The sequence below is a fragment of the Doryrhamphus excisus genome, linkage group LG8 (assembly GCF_037039965.1).
Source record: "Doryrhamphus excisus strain RoL-2023G ecotype Guam linkage group LG8, RoL_Dexc_Guam_v1.1, whole genome shotgun sequence".
NCBI lineage: Eukaryota > Metazoa > Chordata > Actinopteri > Syngnathiformes > Syngnathidae > Doryrhamphus > Doryrhamphus excisus.
This window is the reverse complement of record NC_136364.1, coordinates 8,004,361-8,017,004: the sequence shown is the minus strand read 5'-3', so window position 1 is coordinate 8,017,004 and position 12,644 is coordinate 8,004,361. Positions and strand designations below refer to the sequence as shown.

The following is a 12,644-nucleotide window of genomic DNA, read 5'->3' as shown; positions in this document are numbered from 1 at the left end:
TGCTAGCCCTCCCTCTCCCAAGGCCAAACCCTCAGCCAAGAGCCCGTCTGCTCAGCCCTCCGTCTGGACTGCGCTCGCTGTCCAAGTCTTTGATCCGTGCAGGATCCCATTTTGTAGGGAAAGAAAAAAAAAAAAAACATGCCCACTGGTTGAAAACCGTGCACTTGAACAAAACCAATCTCAAGTCCCGACCGGTCTATAATGTGCCGGAATCTCAGTTCGTTGTGTCAACTTGGGACATTTTTTTCTCACGCTCAACCGGGCCTAATTAGGGCGCCTTTTGAGAGTGAAGTGACACTTCTTACTTTGGGTCATGCTCGGACTTTAGAAAGAACCCTTTTGAGGTTTTTGTGGATTCATCAAGAACTTTAGACTGCATCTGGTACTCCAGATGAGTTTCCATTTTGTACAGTGCAGTCAAGGTTTTGTATGCCCCAGTTTTCATAACATACGGTTTTTGGACAAAGTATCTGCTAACATTTTGCCTGGGTATCAAAGTAGTCCGATTGCCCTTTTCTGTTTCATTTCAATCCCCCAACAATTAATGACAAAAACTGTTAATGACTGTCACTGTTACTGTTAGAAAAACGTCATATTTAGGTGTCATTCTGGTTCTTACAAACAATCCCTTGACTGATCCACGCATTCATTGTTCATCCGCCAATAGGGAACCTGAGTCTGGTTTAAACCGCCGTGAGAGAAGTCATGGTATTCTAAGGGTATTGGACTGTTCATGTTGTCATTTCACCTCTCGTCCAAGCAGGCTTCATCAGTTCATTCCGATCTATTTATCCTCTAAAGCAGGGGTCTCAAACTCAATTTACCTGGGGGCCACCGGAGCTAGGTTCTGGGTGAAGCCGGGCCGCATCAGGTTTTCAAAAAAAAAAAAAAACGCATTTATTAAAAACTGGGAAAAAAATCAATAAAAAAAAACAATCTTCAATGCTTCTGCTTCTGCTATACCCTACACTTTTTCAGTACTTTGGTTCCGGTTTTCCACACCAAAATATCTGATAAAACATTCCACTGTTCTCAAATATCTTAATTTTTATTTTTCTATACACAAAATAAGATAAAAATAAATAAATAGACAAATTAAGAATAAAGACAATAAATCAATCAGTAATAAATAAGTAAAATAATATAAAACATCAAATAAGAAACCACATACAGTTGGTAGAGAAATTATTTTTTTCAGATTCAAATGTACAGTATTAACGGTTATTTTAACCTTTAACATGAACATTAATGAAACTTAATCATTTTACCCAATTAGCAAGTTAGCATCGTACTCAGTTCCATCTGGGAGCAGCGTCGTAACTTTAACAACATGTTTGATGAGATGCTTTATCTTGACGTGTATTTTCCCTTTTATTCCAAATCATTTCCTGCATTTATTTGTGCCCAGCGTCATAAGCCTTTAGCTTCATTGCTAATCCAAAGAAAAATATGGCGGGGTAACAGGGTAGGGTAACAGTATGGGCGGGGCAAAATCCTATTAATTGTGTCCGGTGTGCACACAGCTTTAAGCTTTCATTTCAACATTAAACTTTGGTATCAAGGTGGGGGCCTCAAACTAGCATCTCCGCGAGTTTGAGACCCCTGCTCTAAAGGAATGGTTTGGCCCTTTTGTAGTGTCAGAGGACATCATTCGAATGCAAAGGCCTGCCAAAGATGGTCGTTCAGGTGGTATCACCCTCGTAAATTCCATTCAGATGTAATGGTGGTCATGGGCCAGCTGAAACCAAGGCGGCTGTGACTTATTTATTTGTTGAAGGCTAAATGACTGAATATTTTCGGAAAGGATAAAAGGACAGCATTGTATGTGGGAGAAAGTGTGCCCCCCCCGTGTTCAGAGATGCTTCCTTCACTCCTCTTTCAAGCCTGTCTTCTCTGTCCAGAATGTGTACATTTTTGAAGCTACTGATGTTACGTTGTTGCAGTAGTAATCCTACTGACCGGTTTCACGATGGTCTCATATTGGCTAACATTCCCTATTGGTGGGCCAACAATCCAACACTTGGTGAATTCCGCCTCACAATGACAGCAAGAGCCAACATTGTAAGTATGTACAGTAAGGTTTGGGTATCTCAGGTTGAGAGAGATATTTCATATTCCGTACCTTAGCAGACCCAACCGAGCCAAATCATGCAGCGGTAACAAGGCTCAGGGAAAGTTTCCGATCTTTAAAGAAATGCCTTACCTCCAAGATGCACGTGCCCGGCGCTGTGTCCTCGTTGATAGAGACATTGTAGAAGTTGGCGTCAAAAACAGGTTCGTTGTCGTTAATATCCTGCAGTACGATGTGAACCACCGCGGTGGACGACAGCGGTGGTTTCCCTCCATCGGAGGCCAACACGGTTATGCTGGGGTTGGGGTTCCTTTCGTAATCCAGCTGGGACAAAGTGGTGATAATCCCCGTGATTGTGTCTATGCTGAACCAGTCGGCGAAAGCACTTTTATCCCGAAGGATGCTGTAGCTAATGTCCCCATTGGGGCCCTGGTCTTTGTCCCTGGCTGTCACCTGGAGCACAAAACTCCCCGGAAACACCACTTCTGGAATGACCTGACGGTACACCTGCTGGTCGAACAGCGGGGGGTTGTCATTGACGTCTGTCACTTGAATGGTGAATGAGGATTCGGCCCGCAGGGGAGGCGTACCCGAGTCTGTTGCCATCACCCTCAGCTCATATACGTCTCTCTCCTCCCGATCAAGAATCTGGTCCACACAGACCAAATAGATGATATTGTCCTTGGTTGTCAGACCGAATTTTCCATCTCCACCTTCTAGGGACACGTTGACATTGGCGTACTCGCCGTAGTCTGGGTCTGTGACGGAGATCCGGGCCACGTACTGCCCTGGCTGTGCGCCCTCTGATATCTGAGGAGATCCATCCTCGCTGAGAAAGATGATGGTCATGGTGGGTTGGTTGTCGTTATAGTCTCTGACGTGGATGGTGACAAAGGCGTTGGTCACCTCCGGGTGCGTCGCGTTATCTTGGGCTTGGACCACCAGCTCATGTACTCGTCGCATCTCAAAATCCAACGGTTTATTTAGGGTGATGACGCCAGTGTGGGGTTCAATGACAAAATATCGGTCAGGGTCACTTTGTCTTCGGTTGATCTCATACATCACCATGCCGTTGTCTCCTTCGTCGGCATCAGTGGCAAACACCTGAAGGATGTTATTTCCTGGTTGAAGGTTCTCTGATATGATGGCATGATAGCGGCTCTGGTTGAATACAGGAGCGTTGTCGTTTATATCCTGGACTGTAACATCTAAGATCATTTGATCAGTTCTTTGAGGAGAACCACCATCGAAGGCTTCCAGGGACAGCGTATAGGTGGATCTTTTCTCTCTGTCCAGAACGGCATTGACCACCAAATCCAGATAAAGAACTTCATTGCTTCCTCTTTTGGTCTCCAAGGTGAACGCCTGACCGATGTTTCCATCTTTAATGAGGTAGCCTTGTGTGGTGAAGTGACCTCCATCTGAATCGACAGCCGGGTCTAGAGGAAACCGGGTACCAATGGCTGTCTGCTCGGGAATTCTGAAAGCAGCGCGTCTTTTTGGAAACATTGGACCGTGATCGTTGATGTCGTTCACCTTGATGGTCACTTCCACCGTCACGCCTGTCATGGTGACTGCAATGAAGTTGTACCTATCCCTCAGTTCTCTGTCCAGTACTCTGGCGGTCTTAATGATCCCCGTGCTCTCGTCAATGTCCAAATCGGTGCTCACTCCGGTTCCCTCGTGGTCGGAGATGAAGTAGAGCGATGCTGTGATGCCAGGGGGCAGCCCTGCGCTTATGTCACCGATGATGGTTCCCGCAGGCTGCTCCTCGTCTAGCTGCAGATCCAAGGTCCCTTGGACCACCGCTACAAGCTCCAGGACCACGTAGAAAATGAGCACCATCTTCCTCATCCACCAGTTGTCACAGCGCAAAGGATCCATTGCAGACTTCCCCAAAAAACCCTTGGCGGCTGTTTTCATTGTTGCTCCTTGTCTAAAACCTGCAGACACACACGAGGACAAGCTGAGCAACATCAACAATATATATGATAAGTACTAGTTCTGCCTTGAAATACAGTGTAGTATGAGTGAGCTACTTTGAGAAAAATAATAAACAGTACAAAAGGACTTTCCCATATGCTGAATCGGCACAAGTCCCGACCACAGACCCACACATAACATTTTTCCTACACTTCTTACTTCACCTAATAAGTCAACACCTTGTTCCCCCTGCATCACCCTCAGCCTTCCTTCTTTACATCAAAACCACATGCCGTAACACACAACCTCCCATCTCCTTGGCTGCCACCACCCCATCTAATGAAAAAGAAAGTCTCATTTTTGCTGTTCACCATAGCAATGGAGTCCCTTTTAGTCTGTTAGGATAGATGCATGATGGCATGGAACGTGTGTGCATGTGTGTGTGCTAACACACAGTTCCTATATGCAAATATGAGTAGTTTTAATGGAAGATATCCTTGTGTTGAAGTATTTATAGAAATGTCATTAATATTGACATAGTAGGTATGCAAAAGGCCCACATAGCTACTAGAGATGCAAAAAGGAAGAAAATTGACACAGTGAAGCAAAGACGAGCATGACCATGACCAAATCACAGTAGGGGCTGCAATGATTAACAACACAGCAGCTGTACCGTTACACAGGTAGTGTAATGGTACAGCTGCTGCCTTTGAAGGGAAATTGTGTGGATTAGATCCCACACCAGGGCAGGTTTCTTTTTTAAAATTCTGTTCATTTGTCATTTTCCACTTAAAATTATGTATGCTGCTTATGATTATGATTTGATTATGATTATGATTTGTTTCCTGTGCGCTTTGTGCTTTGAATTTCGCAGCTTCACTCTCATGTTTTTTTTTAATATATTAACAAATCATCTGCATTTCATGGTTGAATTATTATTAGTAACCAGTCCAGGGTGTACCCCGCCTTTCGCCCGAAGACGGCTGGGATAGGCTCCAGCACCCCCGCGACCCTCGTAAGGAAAAGCGGTAGAAAATGAATGAATGACTGAATTATTATTAGTCAAAAATATACATATTTCTATTTGCTTAAATAAAACATTTTTGAGCATAAAAATGTTTATTTCGGCTACTAAGTCAAACAAAAGTATAAGGCATTCAGAAAACACATTGAAAGACGTTGTGGTGAAATGTAGTATTGTACACTGGTCCCTAGGTGTCAGTAATGTTACATTGATGATACAATAGCCACAGCAGGAAGTACCGTACAGAAACCAAAAGTAAAAAAGGAAGGACAAGGATGCTAATATGTGTGAGTCTGTACTATGTCCTGGTTATGTCTTATATGTCTTTTTTTATTATGTTTACGATACTGGATAGTAGGAGTGCAAAGGTGACTATATGGGTATTATTTCATGTCTGGGGGCTATAATAATCTTAAAAATTGTATTTAGCAGTTCATAAAAAGGTTTTTTATACTCCAACTATGACAATATTAGACTCATCAGAGTCGGATCTGGAAGCAATTCACCTCAATAAACGAGGGATTACTGTACTCCGTTTCAAGTAAAATAATATAAAAATAGCTCTCAATGGGTCAGTGAGGTCCTAACGATGTGGTGACCACAGCAACCCGGGGGGGCCCTATGTGATTTTTTCATGTGGGGGGTGGACTTCAAATACATTTTTGCTTTGGGCCCTAATTTGTCCAAAGGTCTCCCTGCTCCTGGTTTAACAAATATCCTCACTTTGTGGGTTGAATGTGATCCATCGCCCACTTCCTGGCTCCAGCTCTTCACGGCTCCACCTAGTGGTGTCACTGACACATCCAACAACGCGACACATCCCCTTGAACCCCCCCACACACTAAGACACAGTGTGGCTGCACAACGTGTCGCATCCTCGGCGGTGACGGATGACAGGCGAGTTGAAGGGCTCCGTGCAGTCTAGCGAGCTAATGTCTTCTGGCTTTGCACCATTGCAATTAGCGTCTGCTGGAAGCTGGCCAGACGTCCGCAGGACCTTCCAGCGCTAACTTCAGAGCCTTCAGAACAAAAGATGCTAACTTTAATGTCAGCAAATAAAAGATTTACTTGTTTTGACACAATGGAGGCAAAACCAAAATGTTCCGTGCCTTTAAAGTCACACAGAGGTGCCACCACAATGGATCCTCTCCTCTGATCTGCTTTTTCTTTGGCTTTTGTCTGACACTAAAGAAGGAGCAGCCTCACCAAAGGCTGCTGAGAAGAACAACATTTTTTACATTAACGTGTTTGAACTTTAACATCTAAGACTGGAAAGCCGAGATACCCGAAGCACATCTAACAGCGGTTCACTTATCTTTACGCTTGTATGACATGCTATTTATGATACATACAGCTAATAAAAGATCCAAGACAGCAGCAGTTTGACCCTGGAACAGATTATTAGGCTCCAGGGGTGACAGCACTGGTGGCCTATTAATAAAGATAATCTAGAAATCTCAACGGAGGTGAAAGGATTCCGTGTTTGAAGACCTTTTGAGGTCTACTCCACACGATACACAAACATACGTATTACTGCATATTTGATATTTACAGCAATCCCTGGTTTGCATGCAGTTCATTGGTTCCGGTGAATTTCCGCTAAGAGGATTCCTTATTTATAGATGGCATATTTACATAGAGTATATAAAACATTATTAACCTTATTAAAGCTCTCAATACATTAAATAACACCCCTATAGTAACACCTTCACACTCTACACTCACTACTACCCAATATAGTCGAGCATGGGTGTGGTTAATTGCCTCATAATATTATGACACATTTGATTGTTATTTGTTTTACCAGCAAAACTTACATTGAAAAAGGCAAGGTGCCAAGTACAGATTTGAGTATACATCTAATGTATAGGTTAATTTTAAAAATAACAGTTACTAATAAATAATACTAGTTTTATCAATTTGATAAAGTAATATAATATATATTTTTAATAAAAAAAATTACTAAATATAATATGGATATATTTATATATAAGTAAAAAATATATATATAAACAATTTTTACAATATTAAAAATATAAAATATTGTAATACAAAATATCACTATTCATTCATTCATTTTCTACCGCTTTTTCCTCACGAGGGTCGCGGGGGGTCCTGGAGCCTATCCCAGCTGTCGTCAGGCCAGAGGCGGGGTACACCCTGGACTGGTGGCCAGCCAATCACAGGGCACATATAGACAAACAACCATTCACACTCACATTCATATCTATGGACAATTTGGAGTGGCCAATTAACCTAGCATGTTTTTGGAATGTGGGAGGAAACCGGAGTACCCGGAGAAAACCCACGCATGCACGGGGAGAACATGCAAACTCCACACAGAGATGGCTGAGGGTGGAATTGAACCCTGGTCTCCTAGCTGTGAGGTCTGCGCGCTAACCACTAGTCCGCCGCGCCGCCCAAAATATCACTATATTAATTTAAAATAATAATAATACATAAATGTACAGATATTATACAAAATAATATGTATTTTAGAGTATTTTTGACGTGCATTATTTTCAGGCTTTTGTAGGCCACATAAAATGATACAGTGGGCAGACTGTGGCCCCTGGGCCTTGAGTTTTACACACGTATCCCCTAAGTGACCTAGAGTTAAGTTTTAGCTCGGCTGCAACAGTCACTCGTGACTCAGATCATTCAACCCGACAAAAAACAACGCTTGGCTAAAGCCTCAGCACAGCCGGTGCTTGAAACCTTTGACAGCACTTGAAATTTCAAGTCTCCGGTATTGATTTATATTCGTCAAACCTGGGCATTTTTTTTTTTTTGACAAACCTTTCTGTAAAGCACAAAGGCTACGTTTCCAGGACCAGCGTCTTTGTCAGAATGCCACTAGTGAAATAAAGCAGCTTTTAGGACCTCTGCAGCGCCAAGCAGCCTAATGGATCCAGCAGACATGCTCGGGTAATTGCACAAAGACGGTTCTTAGCTTTGTGTACGAAGCTTGGGAGGAATCTGTGTGCTGAATGTGTTACCCAGCCATGGACTCACACAGGCTGCCATTAGCGTTTGCGTGAATGTTTACAGGTCAGTCCACCATCAGCATTGGAAAAAAGAAGATAACAAGCTTTGGCACTCCAGCTTGTGCAGTATTGACTGTGAGTGAGTCAATCCCTTTGTGGCGTTCAATCTCATGTTGACTTTGCATCCTTGTCTCACTGCTTTCTAAATCCTCACAACCCAGCTACCCGAGCCTGCCCCAGGATTTCCATGCGGTGTGAAACATGGTGGATTTCACTGCCATCATCGCCGCATGTCAGCATACGTACCAAAATATATTTCACTCTTTCACCGTACCATATAGACAAACAACCATTCACACTCACATTCATACCTATGGACAATTTGGAGTCGCCAATTAACCTAGCATGTTTTTGGAATGTGGGAGGAAACCGGAGTACCCGGAGAAAACCCACGCATGCACGGCGAGAACATGCAAACTCCACACAGAGATGACCGAGGGTGGAATCCAACTCGGGTCTTCTAGCTGTGGGGCCTGCATGCTAACCACTCACCCCCCGTGCAGCCCGGGAGATGAAGCTTTTTTGTATAGATTTTTTTTTAAGTCTGAATATTATTTAAAAAAACAAAACTAAAATTACTTGTGGAGAAAGTTTGAATGTTATGAGAAAAAAAGTCAAAATATTCACAGGAATAAAGTCATAATCACAAGAAGAAAACCATTGGGGGGGGGGAAACAGCACTAATGTAAACAACACTGTCATTTTATGAGAATAAAGGCAAAATATCAAGAGGAAAAGTTGTATTTTCACCAGACAAAAATGTTGTAATTAAACTCCAATCATTTTCATACAATGAGGAAACATCTATGCCATTTAGTAGCATGACAAAACATGCAAAAACATGACTTATTTTTAAGTCAGAGAAATAACTCATGGCAAAACAAGAAGGTGGCGTCCGTTTGGTGTCTTGCTGCCACATGGTGATTTTCTATGTAACTGAAAAACACGGGTGGATGTATGTTTTTAAAGTAATATTAATTTTGTTGGTATTCCATGGGGAAAAATGGGATTCCACCAGTTGAGAAACCCTCCCTGCGCTCCGCTATCATAATTTTAGCACAGCAGGTGTGTGTTTGTACTTAATATATGCACAAATCCCGTTGTGTTTCTTACCGTCCCGTCACAGCGTGCGCTCTCATTTGAAACCGGACACCAGGCGCTGAGAGGACCACGGCGAACGTGGGGTTAACTCCATCTAACGTAGCAGCTGCCGTCTGGCCCAGCATGGCGTCGGTGTGCCAACGCTGTGTTTCTGCTTTAATTGGCGCTATCTTCATGAGATGTTTAGCTCATGACTAATGCATGAAGCACCAAGAAGATGAGAAAACAATAGCTGAGCTGTTTACACAACCGATATGTGATATTTGGATTAAAACAAACTCCCCGGACATCAGGCCTCCTGGGTCCGGAGGACCGTGTTTCAGGGTGACCATTTCAAAGTGGCTGGCGTCCAAAGAAGATGCTTTGGTTCATCCTGATTGATGGAGCGCCTCGCAAGGCACTGAGGCTTCCTGACATAATCCTTGGATCGTTATTCTTCTACACTTTGCCCACAATCTTTCCTCTAACCGGCACTGTTAGGCCCCTGAGGCCATGAGATAATGACGGCAAATTTGTGAGACCTTAGGAAGAACATGCACAGATTTATTTTCCTTTGCTTTTGATCAGATAAGTTGTTTTTGACTTGGAGCAGAAACACAAAAGTGGCTTTTTTTGGGGCGGGGGGGGGGGGGGACGCTCTCCAGAGACGTCAATCAAATGCTGGGAGACGTGCTGTCACACTCGTGCTGTTCATATGGTATTTTTATTTATTAGCCAAAGCATACGCATATTTAAGCACATTCTTTATAGTTGAATATCACCTATTGTTAAGTCAAAATATTGTGACTATTTTTTTTGATTGGATAAGACCCGTTAAAACATATGCCTGTAAAAACAAATTTGGTGTACTTTTTATGGTTGAATATTGTGTTATTATTAGTCAAAAATCTGCACATTTAAGCAACATTTAAGCAAGATTTTTTCATGGTTGAATACAGTCTGGGCTGGGCGAGTGGTTAGCGCACAGGCCTCATAGCTAGGAGACCAGGGTTCAATTCCACCCTCGTCCATCTCTGTGTGGAGTTTGCATGTTCTCCCTGTGCATGTGTGGGTTTTCTCCGGGTACTCCGGTTTCCTCCCACATTCCAAAAACATGCTAGGTTAATTGGCGACTCCAAATTGTCCATAGGTATAAATGTGAGTGTGAATGGTTGTTTGTCTATATGTGCCCTGTGATTGGCTGGCGACCAGTCCAGGGTGTACCCCACCTCTCACCCGAAGACAGCTGGTATAGGCTCCAGCACCCCCGCAACCCTTGTGAGGATAAGCGGTAGAAAATGAATGAATGAATACAGTCTATTATCAGTCAAAATATATGCAAATTTAATGTTTTCTTATGGTTGATATGGCCTTTTATTACTTATAAATATGCACATTTAAAATGTTTTTGTGTATTTTTCATGGCTCAATACAGCCTATTATTAGTCAGAAATGTGCAAATTTAAGCACATTTTACATATTTTTCATGGTTGAATTTGGCTTATTATTATTGAAAAATATGCAAATTTAAGCAATTTTTTGCATATTTTTTCATTGTTGAATACAGCCTATTATTAGTCAATAATATGTAGATTTAAACAAATTTTATGTATTTTTTATGATTGAATACAGCCTATTATTAGTCAAAAATAGACACAGTTAAAGACATTTTACATATTATTTTAAATGGTCGAATTTGGCCTATTAGTAGTAAAAGAATATGCACATTTAAGCAAATTTTACATATTTTTCATGGTTGAATTTGGTCTATAATGAGTAAACAATATGCACATTTAAGCAATTTTTGCATATAAATAAATGAGATGCAAATCCCCTATTGTGTAAAACTATTTTCAAAATACATTAAAAATAATCAATAATCTACCATCAAACACTAAGAGACTCCTAAAAAATGATGTTGTGCTTGACAGAAACGTCTTTATGGGAGGTCCCGGAACCACGGCTGACCTTTTTTCTGAAAGAAATGATCAGAAAGACGGCTGCACGGCGAACGAGTGGTTAGCGCGCAGACCTCACAGCTAGGAGACCAGGGTTCAATCCCACCCTCGGCCATCTCTGTGTGGAGTTTGCATGTTCTCCCCGTGCATGCGTGGGTTTTCTCCGGGTACTCCGGTTTCCTCCCACATTCCAAAAACATGCTAGGTTAACTGGCGACTCCAAATTGTCCATAGGTATGAATGTGAGTGTGAATGGTTGTTTGTCTGTATGTGCCCTGTGGTTGGCTGGCGACCAGATGAATGAATGAATGATCAGAAAGACTGAAAATAATCCATCATGTCACAAACATGACACGCTGGCCCACTGGCCCACTCCACAACCGAGATTTTGTTGGTCTGGTGTGACTTCCAGAAGACAGGAATTGTTCTCAACACAACTGGGATGCGTCAGGGAGCGGAACTCCTTGACACTCCTTATCCGTATGAACATATGACAGCTTAAAAGCTTCCATGACATGAAAAACGGGCAAATAAAAGCTTAGCAGGTGCTGTGTAGAAAGAAGTGTTTTTTGTGTGTGATGATGGAGCCCAGCTAGGATTGCTGATTTATTTACAGTAAGGACAGTGAAGCATCTTGGGAGTGTGATGACACACTTTGTGTCTGTCATCATTTGCTGTGTGTTACACATAAAGACACCGGGTTGAAAAATATACACAAGGAGAATAGTTTTTTTTCCACTATGAGCTCTAGTGAGCGTCTCCTCAGGAGGAACCTCCACCACATGGAGACAATTAAGGTCACCATAATATTAGGAACACCCCTCAGCAGTGCACCGATGGATAAGAAAGTGACTTACATTCATGGGTTTCGCTCAGGTCCGGAAACTAAAGTCCTCTCAGTGCTTCCCGGTGACTTGCAAAGTGAAAGTTGCATCCATCTTCATGGATCCTCGGCAGGAGGACTCGCTGAGACACAATCTCCCGCTCAGGGAGGCTGTCAACTTTCTTTCTCGATGGGGTTGCAAACTCGGGAGAAGTTCCTCAAGAGGTGTTGTGCATCCACCGCGTTGCTGCTGTTGCTGCTGCTCGGCTGCACGCTGACTGCAAGCAAAGCGAGTCCGGCCAAGCTGAGGACTTACCCCCCCTTCCAAAAAATGTAATATATTCAACATGTGACGGAGTGCAGCCTCCTTCTCTTCCTCCTCCTTCCTCCTCCTCCTCCTTCTGGCAGGGCTGCACTCTGCTGCCACCTTGCTTTGCAAAGTGTAACTGTATAGACAATGACCAGACCAGGTTCCAAAGGTGTCCAAACCTTTTCCCTAAGATGGGGGCCACGTAGTGAACAATGAAAGGACGCAACATTGATATTTTGTAAAGCAACACGTATATATTTTATATTCATATTTATATATTTCAAGTAAAAACTGCATGTCAGATTTGGCATTTATTCATTCATTCATTTTCTACCGCTTTTTCCTCACGAGGATCGAGGGGGGTGCTGTCTTCGGGCGAGAGGCCTGGACTGGTGGCCAGCCAATCAC

General features: G+C 42.8%; 1 protein-coding gene across 1 annotated transcript in view; it reads right to left on the bottom strand.

Moving 5' to 3' along the window:
• Positions 1 to 12,150, bottom strand: part of LOC131134448 (protocadherin-16-like) — a 98,849-nt gene extending 86,699 nt beyond the window's left edge. The window contains exons 1-2 of the mRNA XM_058079740.2: positions 11,961 to 12,150; positions 2,204 to 4,014 (exon numbers count right to left, since the gene is read on the bottom strand). Of these exons, the coding sequence (XP_057935723.2) occupies positions 2,204 to 3,994 (1,791 nt within the window). The 5' untranslated portion in view covers positions 3,995 to 4,014; positions 11,961 to 12,150. The remainder of the gene's footprint in view (positions 1 to 2,203; positions 4,015 to 11,960) is intronic.
• Positions 12,151 to 12,644: the final 494 nt, after the last annotated feature.